The 14,969-nt window shown below is 41.1% G+C and overlaps 1 protein-coding gene across 4 annotated transcripts in view; it reads left to right on the top strand.

Annotated features, from left to right (window-relative positions):
- The first annotated feature begins 25 nt into the window (after window positions 1–25).
- USP48 (ubiquitin specific peptidase 48) overlaps window positions 26–14,969 on the top strand; it is a 70,019-nt gene continuing 55,075 nt past the window's right edge. For 2 of the 4 annotated variants that reach the window (XM_053919998.2, XM_053919995.2), the window contains exons 1-2: window positions 27–412; window positions 14,111–14,231. In XM_053919998.2, coding sequence (XP_053775973.1) covers window positions 279–412; window positions 14,111–14,231 — 255 coding nt within the window. In that variant the 5' untranslated portion in view covers window positions 27–278. Of the gene's footprint in view, window positions 413–14,110; window positions 14,232–14,969 lie in introns of all 4 variants that reach the window. The other 2 variants (XM_053919996.2, XM_053919997.2) reach the window with 2 other exon arrangements.

Below are 14,969 nucleotides of genomic sequence, written 5' to 3'. Positions count from 1 at the left end.
GCGCCCTCCGCCGCGGGGAAGTCTGTCTCCAACGTCTGCGGGAGTTAGGGGGAGGGGGCGGTGTCGGGTGTCCGCGGCGACGCTTTGCGGCCGGTCGTGCGGGTCGGGCGCGGGCGGGCGCGGCGGCAGTGGCGCGCGCAGGTGATTGACTGGCCAGCTGGCTGAGAGAGCGCCTGGTCTTCATCGCTGGCAGGTGGCGAAGCCCATTTGGGCGGCTGTGGAGGCGTCCGCGGCAGCAGCGGCGGCCCGGTTCCGGAGGCGCTCCTCTGGCCAAGGCCATGGCCCCGCGGCTGCAGCTGGAGAAGGCCGCCTGGCGCTGGGCGGAGACGGTGCGGCCCGAGGAGGTGTCGCAGGAGCACATCGAGACCGCCTACCGCATCTGGTTGGAGCCCTGCATCCGCGGCGTGTGCAGGTGAGGCCCGCGCACCGGGCCTCGCGCCCTCCTCGCGTCGGACCTTGGAAAATCTGGCTAGGGGTCGGGTTGGGGGAAAGAAGACTGCGGCCCGTTGCGTGCATCCAGCAGGCGCGGAGAGGAGCAAGGTGGAGGCTTCCTGCTTTCCGCCTCTTGGGCGACCTGGGAAACGCAGCCTTCCCGGACTCTGCACGGTGGTGATGCTGCTGAAAACCCTTCAAACGGGTTCTGGGTTCTTATCTAGAAGATGGCGGTGGAAATGGTTAAGGGCAGGAGGAGCTGAGAGCATAGCCAACCTTGGTGGTTGGAAAACCTGGCCACGGCTCGGCTTTTTTGCTTGTAAAAAGGGAACTTTCTTCGAAGTGAGTTTCATCACAGCTTTATCTTGCATTAGTGTTGACGCCGAAGCTTGATCATCTTAGTATTACTTTTGGATAGGGTTGCTTTGGAAAAACCTGTGGTTAAGCTAGTCATCAGTGCCCTTCAGCTCCCTGTTGTCCTCCCCTCTCTCGTTAATCTAGTGTATTTTTTTAGCCTTTTTTTTTTTTTGGTCGTTCTGACTCTACACCTCTCCATCAAGTAATGCAGTTTGAGCTGTAAGTGTTGTCCTTCACTTCTCCTTAGCCCTTGACCCTTGACTTTCTTTTTATACCCAATCCTTAGGCATTGTGCCTGTCTCTTCTGTTTTTCCACCTTTTGACGCGGGAACTATAGTTTTTGTTCCGGAATGTTGTTGAACTGACTTGGCCGAGCCGGGCATGCTCAGTAGCCGCCTTTCAGCAGGCATTTAGTGAAGGCTTTCTGGAGTTTCTACATTCTACGGCGGGATCCGGAAGGAATGGAAGTCGAGGTTTCAGCTTTGGAGCTTAAAGTCTAGTTTGAGAAGTCAGACAAGTTAGGGAACTTCCATAAATCAAACGAATCATTCCAAGCTCTGGGCGTCGGGCTCACAGGAGGGCAGGTCCGAGTCCAACAGTAAGTATTGGAATGACAGAAGTCCGCGTGTAATAGAATTTGCTAAGCTTCGTTCAGCTTCTCAACATAACTAGGTTCCAGAGTAATCAAAAAATATATAAACTCTTTCACTGTAATAGTTCTGATTTTAACGGAAGTAAAGGAGTAGGAATTGGCTGACATCACTCTAAGGGGGATGGCATAGAGAAGGTGAGTTTTAAGCGGCAGCTGCAAACTTTACACCCAAGCAGGTTTTTTTTTCTCTTTTTTTAAACAGCATTGAGATACAATTCACCTATTTAATACACAGCGTCCAGTGTTTTTTGTTTGTATATCCAGAGGGCTGTTTAGCCATCACCACAATCTGATTTTAAAACATTTTGTTGGGTTTTCCCCCAAGAGAAGCCCTGTACCCATTAGATTGGCGCTCAGTCCTCCTCTACACTCCCTGATCCCCAAGCTCCAAGCAATCACTGATCTCCTTTCTGCCTCTAAATTTACCTATTCTGGACATTTCACGTAAATGGAATCGTACAAATATTTGGACTTTTGTGACTGCCTTCTTTTACTTGGCATAATATTTTCAAGGATCATCCATGTTGAAGCATGTAAAATACATAACAAAATTTACCCTTTTAAAGTATCCAGTTCACTTTGTACAACCTTTACAGTATTGTACGAACATCACCATCCTCTTGTTCCAGAACTTTTTTTCCATCACCCTAAAGGAAAACTTTGTATCCATTAAGTAGTCACTTCCAATTTTCCCTCTTCACACCCCCTGGTGACCACTACTAATCTATCTCTCTGGATTTCTCTATTCTGGATATTTCACATAAATGGACTTACACAATAGGTGGCCTTTTGGGGGGAGAGTCTGGCTTTCACTTTGCATAATGCATGCTTTCAAGAGTCATCCATGTTGTAGCATGTACAAGTACTTAATTCCTTTTTATGCCCAAATAATATTCCATTGTTTGGATACACCATGTTTTATTTATCTGTTCGTTAGTTGATGGTCTTAAAAAATCCCCTCCTGGCCTGACTGGTGGGGCTCAGTTGGTTGGGCACGTCCTGCAAAGGCGAAGGTCTCAGATTTGATTCCAGGTCAGGGCATATGCCTGGGTTGCCTGCCTGTTTCCCTTTTGGGGCACATGCAAGAGGCAACCAGTTGATGTTTCTCTCACACATCGATGTATCACTCCCTCCCTTCCTTCCTCTCTCTTTAAAAATAAATAAGAGTCTTTTAAAAACATGAACTTTAAAAGAATCCCCTTCCCAAACTTTATTGAGGAATAATTGACAAATAATTGTATATATTTGAAGTGTGTAATGTGCTGATTTGATATACGTGTGCATTGTGGAATGATTATCACGGTCAAGGTAATTAAATACATCCATCACCTCACATAGTTAACCTGATTGACATTTTGGTAGTTTCCACTTTGGCTCTTGTGAATAGTGTTGCTGTGAACATTTGTGTACAGGTTTTTGTTAGGACACTTTTTTTCGGTTCTTTTGGGTCAATACCCAGGAGTGGGATTGCTGGATCGTGTGGTAATTGTGTTTAACTTGTTGAGGAGCTGCCACACTGTTTTCCAGAGCTGCTGTGCTGTTACTTCACACTCCCACCAACAGTGCAAGAGGGTTCCAGTCTCCCTTCAACCTTGCTAACACCTGTTACTTTCTACGTCTTGTTTTTTTTTAATTACACCCTAGTGGGTTTGAAGTGGCATTTCATTGTGGTTTTGATTTACATTTTCCTAATGACTAACGAGCATCTTTTCATGTGCTTGGTCATTTTCATTTCTTTTCAGTGCTGAATAATATTCCATTTTATGTATGCACCTGCCACATTTTATATATATATGTTTATTCAGCAGTTCAGCAGTTGATGGACATTTGGGCCATTCCACTTTTTGGCCACTATGACTAATGCTGCTGTGCACATTTGTGTACAGATTTTTGTGTGGAAATTATGGACAAATTATTTTCCAAAGTGCTTGCACTGTTGTACAAAGTATGAGGGTTCCAGTTTCTCTATCTTCATACCTGATTTTGTCTTTCATAGCCATCCTACTGTATGTGAACTGCTATCCTGTGGTTTTGATTTGCATTTCCTGGAGACTAGTGTTAAGCATCTCTTCATGTGCTAATTGGTCTATTCATAGATCTTCTTTGGAGAAATGTCTATTCAAGTCTTTTGCCCTTTTAAAATTGGGTTATTTGTCTTTATTTTTGAGATGTAAGAGTTCTTTATATATACTGGATAAAAGTCCCTTATATTTGCAAATATTTCCTTTCAAATTTTTTTTTTTTACTTCCTTGATGGTACCATTTGCAGTACAATAGCTTCTAATTGTTTAATTTTGATGTAATCTAGTTTATCTTTTTTATTTTCTGGTTGGTTATGCTTTTGGAACCACACTTAATCAGAGGTCCAAGCAATTTTTGTTTAAATATCAAAAAGGCTTTTTTCCCCCCACTCACTTTTTCCTTTTGATTGAGCAGTTCTTCTGACTCTTAGGAATAAGAGATTGAAGAATTAAATTAACGGTCTTAATCGATATCTTTTTTTTTAATACTATACACAACCTGTTATGAGTGGCCAGAGTTGCAGGGGTGTTCAGCCATATTCAAAGAGTAGGTGGATCAAGATCATTATTGATATTTCTGAAACTGCTAGTACAATCACAGGATGGAAGCAACCCATACTAAATTCTATAGCTGTAGAATTCTGCAAGTGTTGTGTATCTTAATTCTTAAAACTAACAGTGAGGATAATAGTCAAGTAAGTTCCTTAAAGTAAAATTGGTGGGTGAGGGCTGTGCGTTTTTCATTTTGACCCGTATTGCTAAATTGCCCGTAGGAATGATGGCTCTACCTCAAATTTCTCTGTCATCGTGTAAGGAGGTCTTATTTCCTCACTGTCACCAACACAGTACTTTCTGAGCGCCTGGTATGCGACTTGCTGCAGTATTCATTCTTTTATGCAGCAATTTTGTGTGCCTACGGTGGGCCTGAAAGCATTCTGGGTGGCTCTGGGATAAAGCCTCAGAAGTTAAACTTTCTTCCTTTCTGGGCCATATATTTTAGAGGTAAGACAGATGTAAACAACCAACATAATTGTTATTTTACAAAGAAGGGTAGGGTCGTCGCACAACATACTTTTTACAACTTGATTTTATTTGGCAATACACCTTTTTCCATGTTAGTGCACAGAGACCTACTTTAATAAAAAAAATTTTTAATTTATCAATTTGAGAGAGAGAGGGATCGATTTGTTGTTCCACTTAGTTTATGCATTCATTGGTTAATTCTTTTATGTGCCCTGACCAGGGATGGAACCCACAACTTTGGTGTCTCAGGACAATGCTCTCACCCACTGAGCTAGCAGGCCAGGGAGGGCCTCTGCATTATTATTTTAAATGACTGTGGTATTTCTTTGTGTAAAGATAGATACGTAATTACATGCCCAGTTCCCTGTTGGTGGACCTTTGGGTTTCCAGTATTTGATACTACATTCAGTGCTGCTGTGAACATCCCTATTAATGTGTCTTGGTTGTATCATTGTTTTCACTTAGGTTGCAAGATGAGGAATCCCTGAGGTGAAGGGTATGATGACCATTTTAAGTTTTGATAGATGGTAAAAGTTCAGACCATTTAACACGGCCATCGATGTTCACCCTGTTTCCAACCCAGGCATTCCTATTTCAAACACCTACCTGATGAGTGAGAAATAGCATCTTATTTTCAGTTGCCCCCACCACCTTTTTTTTTTTTTTTGCTAGTGGCATTGAGCATCTTATATTTGTTGGCCATTTGTATTTATCCTGTGAATTGTGTGTTTTGTATTGTTGATTTCCTTACATTTTCAAGAACTTATTGAATTTCTCTGTTCAAGATATTTTTCCTTTTTTAAAGAAAAGATTTCATTTATTTATTTTCAGAGAGGGAGAGAAACATCAATATATGGGTGCCTCTGGAGTGCGCCCTACGGGGGACCTGGCCTGCAACCCAGGCCTGTGCTCTACACTGGGAATGGAACTGGCGACCCTTTGGATCACAGGCCGGCACTCAACCCACTGAGCCACACCAGCCAGGGCACCTTTTTTTTCTTATGGGTATTTTTCCTTTTGACAGTCACGTCAAAACCCATAAATTTTTAAAAGATTTTATTTATTTATCTTTAGAGAGAAGGGAAGGGAGGGAGGAAGAGAGGGAGAGAAACATCAATGTGTGGTTGCCTCTTGCGCCCCATACTGGGGACCTGGCCTGCAACCCAGGCATGTGCCCTGACTGGGAACTGAACCAGAGACCCTTTGGTTTGCAGGCCAACACTCAGTTCACTGAGCCACACCAGCCAGGGCAAAACCCATATTTTTATGTGATCAATTTTATCAGTACTTTTCTTTATGGTTTCTGGATTTCCCAATTCCAGTATTATAGAAGTATTCACTCATGTTTTGTTTTAGTACTGATGTTTTCATTTTATGCATTCAGTCTTTGTTCTTTTAGCATTTAATTTAATTTAGGGAGCGAGGTGTAGGGATTCATCTTTATTTTACTTTTTATCAAATGGCTAATCAGTTTTTTAACATCACTTAATGAATAATCTGGTATTCCTCCACTAGTTAAAAAGCCACCTATATTATATGACATATTCTTCTGTGTGGTTGGGTTTGTTTCTTAGCCCTATTCTCTGCCATTGATTTGACTCAATACTCTTAACTAGGGCCACAGTTCTAATTACTTGATAATGTTTCTTTCTTTCTTTCTTTCTTTCATTCATTCATTCATTCATTGTTAGAGAGAGAAAAAGGGAGGGAGAGAAACATTAACTGCTTACCTCTCACACACCTGCAACCCAGGCATGTGCTCTGACTGGGAATCTAACTGGCGACCTTTAGGTTTGTGGGATGATGCCCAACCCACTGAGCAATACTAGTCATGGCACTTGATAATATTTTTAAAACATCTGCTAAGGCAAGACCCTTCTTAATTCCTCTTAGACTTTTTCTAATGGTTCTTACTTAAGTAAATTTACTTGACTTTTTTTAACAGAAAAGTACACAAATGGTAAGAATTACACTGGGTGAATTACCACAGAGGGAACATTTCGATAGTGTATCTATTGCCAAAATTAAAATGTTACTAGGATTCCAGAACACCCACATCTCCCATTTTCTGCCTCCTACTGATCAGTACCACGGCCCTCCTCCTCAGAAGTGAGGGACTATCCTTACTTTGGATACAACAGATTATTTTTTCAACTTTGAACTTTGTATACAATTAAGGATACATTGTAGTTCTTTTTGTGTCTGTTTTCCCGCTTAGCATTGTGAGATTCATCCACATTGTGAGGAGCCGTAGTGTGTTCCCTGTTAGGGTGTGCAGTATTCCATTGTGTTATTTTGTGTTTTATCCTTTCTTCCTGGTGATGGTCATTTAGAATTTTTCCAGTATTTGGCTATTATGAATGAAGCTGTAATGAACATTCTTGTATCTTTTGGCGCTATATATACATTTTTGAAAAGAGAGGAATTACTGGGTCATAAGCGTTTATTTAGCTTTAGTAGGTGATGCCACACTGTTTTTCACAATCATTGTTCCACGTTCTATTCTCATGGACAGTATGTGAGAGTTCATTAGCTACGTGTTCTCACCAATAGTTGGCATAATTTTAATTTTAGTCGTTATGATGTATGTATCATTGTATCTTTTTGTGGTTTTAATGTGCATTTTTCTAATGGCCAATGAAATTGACCTCTTTCATATTTGACTATTTGGGTATCCTCTAGTGAGGTGCTTGTTTAGACTTTTTACCCATTTTTGTCTTCTTGATTATCTTGTTGATTTGTAGTTTGGGGCTTTTTTTTTCTTTTAAATATTTGTGGTAAAGAACAGTTCACATGAGATGTACCCTCTTAAATTTTTAAGTATACAATACAGTATTATTTCTAAGCATATTTTATTGATTATGCTATTATAATTGTCCTGTTTTATTCCCCTTTATTCCCCTCCGTCCTGCACCCCCCCTCCCACCAGCATTGCCCCACTTTAGTTCATGACCATGGATCCTACATATAACTTCCTTGGCTTCTCCGTTTCCTACACTATTCTTAACCTCCCCTGTCTATTTTGTACCTACCATTTATGCTTTTTATTCCCTGTACCTTTCCCTCATTCTACCTCCTCCCTTTCCCCCTCCCCACTGATAACCCTCCATGTGATGTCTATTTCTGTGATTCTGTTCCTGTTCTAATTGTTTGCTTAGTTGTTTTTTTTTATTCAGTTGTCGATAGTTGTGAGTTTGTCATTTTACTGTTCATAGTTTTGATCATCTTCTTTGTCTTAGAACGTCCCTTTAACATTTCATATAATAAGGGCTTGGTGATGATGAACTCCTTTAACTTTATCTGGGAAGCACTTTATCTGCCCTTACATTCTATTTTTTTAAACATTTATTTATTTTTAGACAGACGGGAAGGGAGGGAGAAAGAGAGGGAGAGAAACATCAGTGTGTGGTTGTCTCTCATGCTCCCCAAATCGGGGACCCAGCCCTCAACCCAGGAATTCACCCCAACCAGGAACCTAACTAGGCAACCCTCTGGTTCACAGGACAGTGCTCAGTCGCTGAGCCACACCATCCAAAGCTGCCCTCCCATTCTACATGATAGCTTTGCTGGATAGAGCAATCTTGGATGGAGGTCCTTGCCTTTCATGACTTGGAATACTTTGCAGCCCCTTCTTGCCTGCAAGGTTTCTTTTGAGAAATCAGTGGATAGTCCTATGGGAACTCCTTTGTAGGTAGTTGTCTCCTTTTCTCTTGCTGTTTTTAAGATTCTGTCATCCTTAATATTGGGTAATGTAATTATGATGTGCCTTGGTATGTGCTTCCTTGGGTCCAACTTCTTTGAGACTCTCTGAGCTTCCTGGACTTCCTGGACATCTATTTCCTTCTCCAGATTGGGGGAGTTCCCCTTCATTATTTGTTCATATGAGTTTTCCAGTTTTTGCTCTTCCTCTTCTTCTTCTATCACCTCTATGATTCAGGTGTTGGAGCATTTAAAGTTGTGGTTCCTGAGCCTCACCTCATTTTTTTTGAATTTTTTCTTCGTTCTGTTCTGGTTGAACGTTTATTTCTTCTGTTCCAAATCATTGATTTGAGTCCCGGTTTCCTTCCCATCACTGTTGGTTCCCTGTACATTTTCTTTTATTTCACTTTTCATAGCCTTCACTTTTTCCTCTCTTTTGCGACCATACTCAAGAATTTCTGTGAGCATCCTGATTACCAGTGTCTTGAACTCTGCATCTGATAGTTTGGCTGTCTCTTCATTGCTTAGTTCTATTTTTGGAGCTTTGATCTGTTCTTTAATTTGGGCCATATTTTTTGTCTTGGCACACCTGTTACACAGTAAGGGGCGGAGCTCGAGGTATACACCAGGGTGGGGCAACCCATGTGGTTTTGTTGTGGTGCTGAATGTGGAGGAGGGGTCAGAGAGGAAACATTGACATTTGCTAAGCTCTCACCCTGCTTTCAGTCACTTCCCCTGCTGCCCACAATCAAATTGGGCCCTCCTGGTGCTGATTCCCAGGTAGGTGGGTTTGTGTTCATTCTAGGACCCTGTGGGTCTCTCCAACGAACTCTCCTGTGAGGCTGGGAATTTCTCCTGCTGCCTCAACACCCACAGGTTTTTACGGTCAGAGATTTTAAGGCTTTATTTCCCTGTACTGGTACCCTGGGTTTTCGAGGTCTGTCTGGCTTTCCAGTTGTTCCTCCTGGTTTATCTGCTCGCAAATGTGGGACCACCCAGTTCTCCAGATGCTGCCACCTCACTCACCCACCTGGTCTTCCAGTTGCAGCCTTGCTGGGAGTCTTCTCCACCCAGACTGCCAGTGTCTGCCCCTCCTACAAGTCTGCATGAATGTTTCTTCTTTAACTCATTGGTTGTCTGGCTTCTGTACAGTTTGATTTCCTGGCATTCCGGTTGTTTTTTGTTTTAAAATTTGTTGTTACCCTTCTTTTGGTTGTGGGAGGAGGTGATTTGTGTTTCCCTATGCCTCCATCTTGGCCAGAGGTCTGATTTGTAGGAGTTCTTTATTTTGGATACAAATGCTTTGTTGAATATATATGTATATTGACAGTATCTTCCAGTCCTGCTTGCTTTTTTACTTTCTTAACATTGTATTTTGATTAACAGAAGTTCAATTCCAGCATAATCCTCACTTCTCGTCTCTTCTATTACAACGGCATCCCCTTTACATTTCTCCGTCTCACTGCCCCCCAACCCCGCCACCATGACGTGTTAGGGGCACTGACACCCACACAGTTGAGAATCCCCATATAACTCGTCCCCTCCAAAACATTACTGATATTATACTGTTGACCAGAAAAGCCTTATTAATGAATGAACAGTTGATTAACAAACATTTTGTATGTTGTATGTATTCTCACAATAAAGTAAGCCAGAAAATCGTAAGAAAAATACATTTACAGCACTGTACCTATTTGTTGAAAAAAAATGGTGCATAAGCGGACCCGTGCAGTCCAAACCCGTGTTGTTCAAGGGTCAGATGTGTCTGTCTTTGCTTTTGTAAGCCAGCACTGGACTAAGGACAGAGGGTTTGTGTGTGTAGAGGGGAGTGGGGAATGAGGGCAAGGAGAGCCAGTTTTTTGTTCATTCACTCTATTATTTTGCTGTCAGGAACAGGAGACTAAAACCTCTTTTTTTTTCTTTTTAGTCCTTACCCCAGGACATTCTTTCAGTGCTTTTTGGGTCTTTTTTTTGAAAGAGAGAGAGACAGACAGACAGACAGACAGACAGACATTGATGTCAGCCTGGGTATGTGCCCTGACCAGGAATCAAACCTAGCACCCTTCAGTCTGTGGGGAAGGCTCCAACCAATGGAGCCATGCTGGCCGGACCAGGGTACTAAATCTTAGCGTTTCCACTGGAATTCTTTTCTGAGAGAAGGGGATGGGTGTGCTTGACCGCTAGGAGAGAGGCTGTCTCCCCTGCCAAGTCATGTGAGGAAGTACCACCTTCCTTATGCAAGAGGAAAAAGCACAAATTACTTGATGTTATACCTTGAAAAGTAGATTTGAAAGAATATGTACCTACTTATTTTGTTTTAAAGCCACATTTTCATTCTGTTTAGCTCTTCCCCTCCTGAAGCCCTTGTAGTCCAATGCTGCTAGCTGTCATGTGTTTTAAAAGGAATCTTCCAAGGAAGGATCTCTGGATCAGGGTGTTTGTTTGTTTCTTTATATCTTGTCTGGATAGAAGAGAAAAATTACTGTGGAGTAAAGGAGTGATTTTTTTACTCTCAGGGATGTAACCCCTTGCAGTAGTCCTTTCCCACTGGAGACGAGATATAGGCCAATAAAAAATGACTCCTTTCCAGACCTTTCCCCCTCAGCAAACAGTCCTACTTTTACTTCTTCAGTAAGTTATTTTCCAACCTGCCTTTGACATAAACCTGACAAAACTGCTCCTACATTGGCCAAACTTGTTCTCATTTTTATTTTTATTTTTTAATTTTTTAATTTTTAAAAAAGATTTTATTTATTTATTTTTATAAGGGAGGGGAGAGAGAAAGAGAGAGAGAGAAACATTAATGTGTGGTTGCCTCTCATGAACCCCCTACTGGGGACCTGGCCTGCAACCCAGGCATGTGCCCTGACTGGGAATCGCACCAGTGACCCTTTGGTTCGCAGGCCCGAGCTCAATCCACTGAGGTACACCAGCCAGGGCCTCATTTTTATTTTTTAAAGCCAAGAAGACAGTATGTTTAAGTGGAACATTAAACATTATTTTTGGAATATGTAGTGCAGTTTATAGTTCTAAGTCTGAATGGTATAGAAGGTGATGGGGAAGCATAGACAGCCTCTCTTCATTTGCGTCTAGAAAATACACAGGTGAAGCTCCTCAGAGGTGGTGGTTTCCTGTTTATACTTTTATCTAAACAAACAGGCCTATCACACCATTTTTAAACACTATTTTGAACCTGCTTTTCTCAACTAATGATATTGTTACATATCACAACATTAAAACATTTCTCCTTTTATTCCGTGATGGCAGTAGTTTCCACTATTTGTTTTTGTTACTTATTTTATCAGTTTTGTATTGATAGCTATTAACCATGTTTCCAGTCTTTAACTGCTACCACTGAAGCATTAGTGGGTGACCTTCTGAAATATTCAGACGTGCTGACTTAATAATGTCCATTATAACAAGAAAATCCAAGCTCCTGTGTTGCAGTGCCTCATTGATCTCCTTTAATATGGAATGGTTACTTGGTCTTTCTTCGTATTTTGTGACACTGGCACTTTTGAAAAGTACATGATACTTTTTAATAGAAAGTTCCTCAACTTGGGTTTGGCTGACGTTGCTCTTCGTGCGTCATACCAGGAGGTGCATGCTGTCAACACCTGGTCCCGTTATTGGTTCATTAGCTTTGGTCACTTGGTTAAGGCGCTTTCTGCCAGGTTTCTCCACTCAGAGCCTCTGTTTTTCCTTTTGTAATTAACACACAGCTTGTGCTGAGCTACATTGAGGGTTTGTAAATACTCCGTTACTTCTCAAGCCTGCCTACACTAGCTAGCTGGCATACGTGATGATTCTTGCCTGATTCTTTTATTAATCTGTTGGATGCCAAATGGTGATTTTCTAGTTATGTCCTTCCTTTTACTTTGTAAGTTGGCTTTCTTCTCTAAAGACTTCCTATTCGTCTATCCATTCATCCATCCATTCATCCATTTTACTATAGATTCCTTACTTTATTCAGTAGTTATAATCCCACCACTATTTATTTATTTATTTATTTATTAGATTTTATTTATTTTTATAGAGAGGGGAAGGGAGGGAGGAAGAGAGGGAGAGAATATCATTGTGTGAGAGAATATCAATTGGTAGCCTCTCACATGCCCCCAACTGGGGACCTGGCCTGCAGCCCAGGCCTGTGCCCTCACCCGCGACCTTTCAGTTTGTGGGACAACGCCCAACCCACTGAGCCACACCAGTCAGGGGTCATTGTCGCTCATATTGTTCCATTTGATCCAGGCTGGCCACTACAAGCCTCCTTTAACATGTCCCCATCGTTCTTTGAGTGCATCTTCACCATTTGGGCACAGCAAGATGTTCTGTTTATCTTGTGCTTTCTCTGCTCAGCCTTGGCAACAGCCATTTCTCCAAGGAGCCCTGGGTTCTTCAAGCGGGGAATATTTAGAAATCAAGATCTGGTTGCTAGGTGTGCTCATATTATTGCTTTTAGGTCCTCAGCTCACAAAAAGCTATCCCATTTGAGCTGCCCAATTAAATTTAAATTTCAGAATGACAACAAATACTTCTTGAGCATAAGTATGTCATCAATCGGAAACTTAAATAATCCCTGCCTTGTATTTTACCTGGCAACCCTAATCTGCCTGTCTCTGTATTATGTTTAGCCTTACAGCTCTTACTTTCCTAGTCGGCGTGCAGAGTTCATTTTATTCTTCCTCCCTTTCTTATTTGTAACTTCTCTCTTCAAAACTTGGTTCCCTTTGTTGTTCCCAATATATTTACTTCTGGTTCAGTGGTAGAACGTACAGAATGTTGTGTCAGATTGTTATTTCGTGTCTCTGTGAAAAGGAAGCTGTTAAGAGTTTGGCGTTTGTTCTTTTTGTTTTTAGCCTAAGGGCACTACTAGTGAGCTTGGGTTAGTCTTCCCCTGCCTCCCACTGTAGACATGTTGGTTATTGAAATATGTTTGTATTGATTTCAGGGTTCCCTCCATCCTTATAGATTGTGTGTGTATGTGTGAGAAAGAGAGACACACACACACACACACACATTTCCCATGGCTCGGGAATCCAATAATGCATGGAATAGTATATTCAGAAAAGTGTCATGCACTGTTATTTTTTATATGTTTTTTATTTTTTAAAAGATTTTATTTATTTATTTTTAGAGAGAGGGAAAGAGAGGGAGAAAGAGAGGGAGAGAAACATCAATGTGTGGTTGCCTCGTGCGCCCCATACTTGGGACCTGGCCTGTAACCCAGGCACATGCCCCGACTGGGAACTGAACCAGACACCCTTTGGTTCACAGGCTGACACTCAGTCCACTGAGCCATACCAGCCAGGGCCCCCTCCTTTTTTACCCTTATTCTAGTAGGTAACCAATTTCATTAGTCTCTGCTTTATTCTTTTTGTATTTCTTTTTTCTTACACACACATACAAATAATATACTATGGATAGTCTTTTGTACTTGACTTTTTTTTACTTACTATAATATATCCTAGAAATTACTCGACCTCAGTCCACAGAAGTCTTTTGCATGTGTTTTTCGTTTTATACTCGTGTAGTACTCTGTTATGTGTGCATACCATATCCCCTGTGTTTGGTCCCTTGGCCTCCAGTGTTTGCCGTTACAAGCAGTGCCGTAAGGAGTGTTGGAGATGTATCTTCCGGGTGAACTCTTAGAAATGAGACGGCTGGGTGTATGAGTAGTAGACTTGTTAGAGAATGCAAAATTTCTCTCAGGAGGAATCCCACCAGTGTGCGTTCTCATTAGCAGTAAATGAGTTGTTTTTCTCAGCCTCACAAACTGAGTGTGGTGGTATACTTTCTCAGCTTTGCCAATCTCATAGGTAAGAAATAGATTTTTTAAATGGTGTATCATTATAATTTTAATTTGCATGTTTCATATCATGGAACTATGGTATTTTAAAATTACATTTAACTATATTTTTTTCCATAGACGAAACTGCAAAGGAAATCCAAATTGCTTGGTTGGGATTGGTGAGCATGTTTGGTTAGGAGAAATAGATGAAAATAGTTTTCATAATATTGATGATCCCAATTGTGAGAGGAGAAAAAAGGTAAGCCATCATTTTAAAGTGATTTTATGTGGTGTTCTACGTTTGTTTGTTTTATTTATTTTGCGCCTCTGATCAGAAATCATTACTGACTTCAGGTAACCTATGCAGCTTTAAGATAAGTAGTGGACCTAAGATTCTGAACTGCTGGAACTGGAACAGTTCTTAATGGTCTGCTTTAAAATAGGTAGCTGTGTAGTCCAGTAAGCCTTTTGATAACAGTTTTAGTTTAAATGCTGATTCTTTGTTTGCCTTAACAGTGTATGTTTTATTTTGAACTGTTTTTTAAGTCTCTTTAAAGGAGGTGGCAAATCAATGGAACAAGCTCTTACAATGATACAACTTTGCTTTCTTGAGCTTGTATTTTTATATGTTATACACATAAGAGATAGTTTTACTTTGTATTTTATACACATTAGGATTTCCTAATCATAAAGCCTGGCATTCACAAAATTGTCAGATGCATAGATATTTTTTTCTGTTTAAAAAGAATGATTATTTGTAACTTTCAGGAATTTTCAATCTTATCTTTGGAAAAAAATTGCAGCCAACCCCCCCTTTCTCCCCATCTCCCAGATCTAGAGGATAAAGAGGAACTTTTCTGGAAGTTTTACTTTGTCATTCTTCTGAATGTTGGCAGTTTAGGAGTATAGCAAATAAAAAACCTATGTGTCCATGTTCGAAGCGGATGGAGCTCACTGTGCAGTTGTAAACTTCAGTGGCCGGAGAAGACAAGATGAC

The sequence above is a fragment of the Desmodus rotundus genome, chromosome 3 (genome assembly GCF_022682495.2).
Source record: "Desmodus rotundus isolate HL8 chromosome 3, HLdesRot8A.1, whole genome shotgun sequence".
In the NCBI taxonomy this organism is placed as follows: domain Eukaryota; kingdom Metazoa; phylum Chordata; class Mammalia; order Chiroptera; family Phyllostomidae; genus Desmodus; species Desmodus rotundus.
This window is presented reverse-complemented; position numbering and strand designations above follow the sequence as displayed.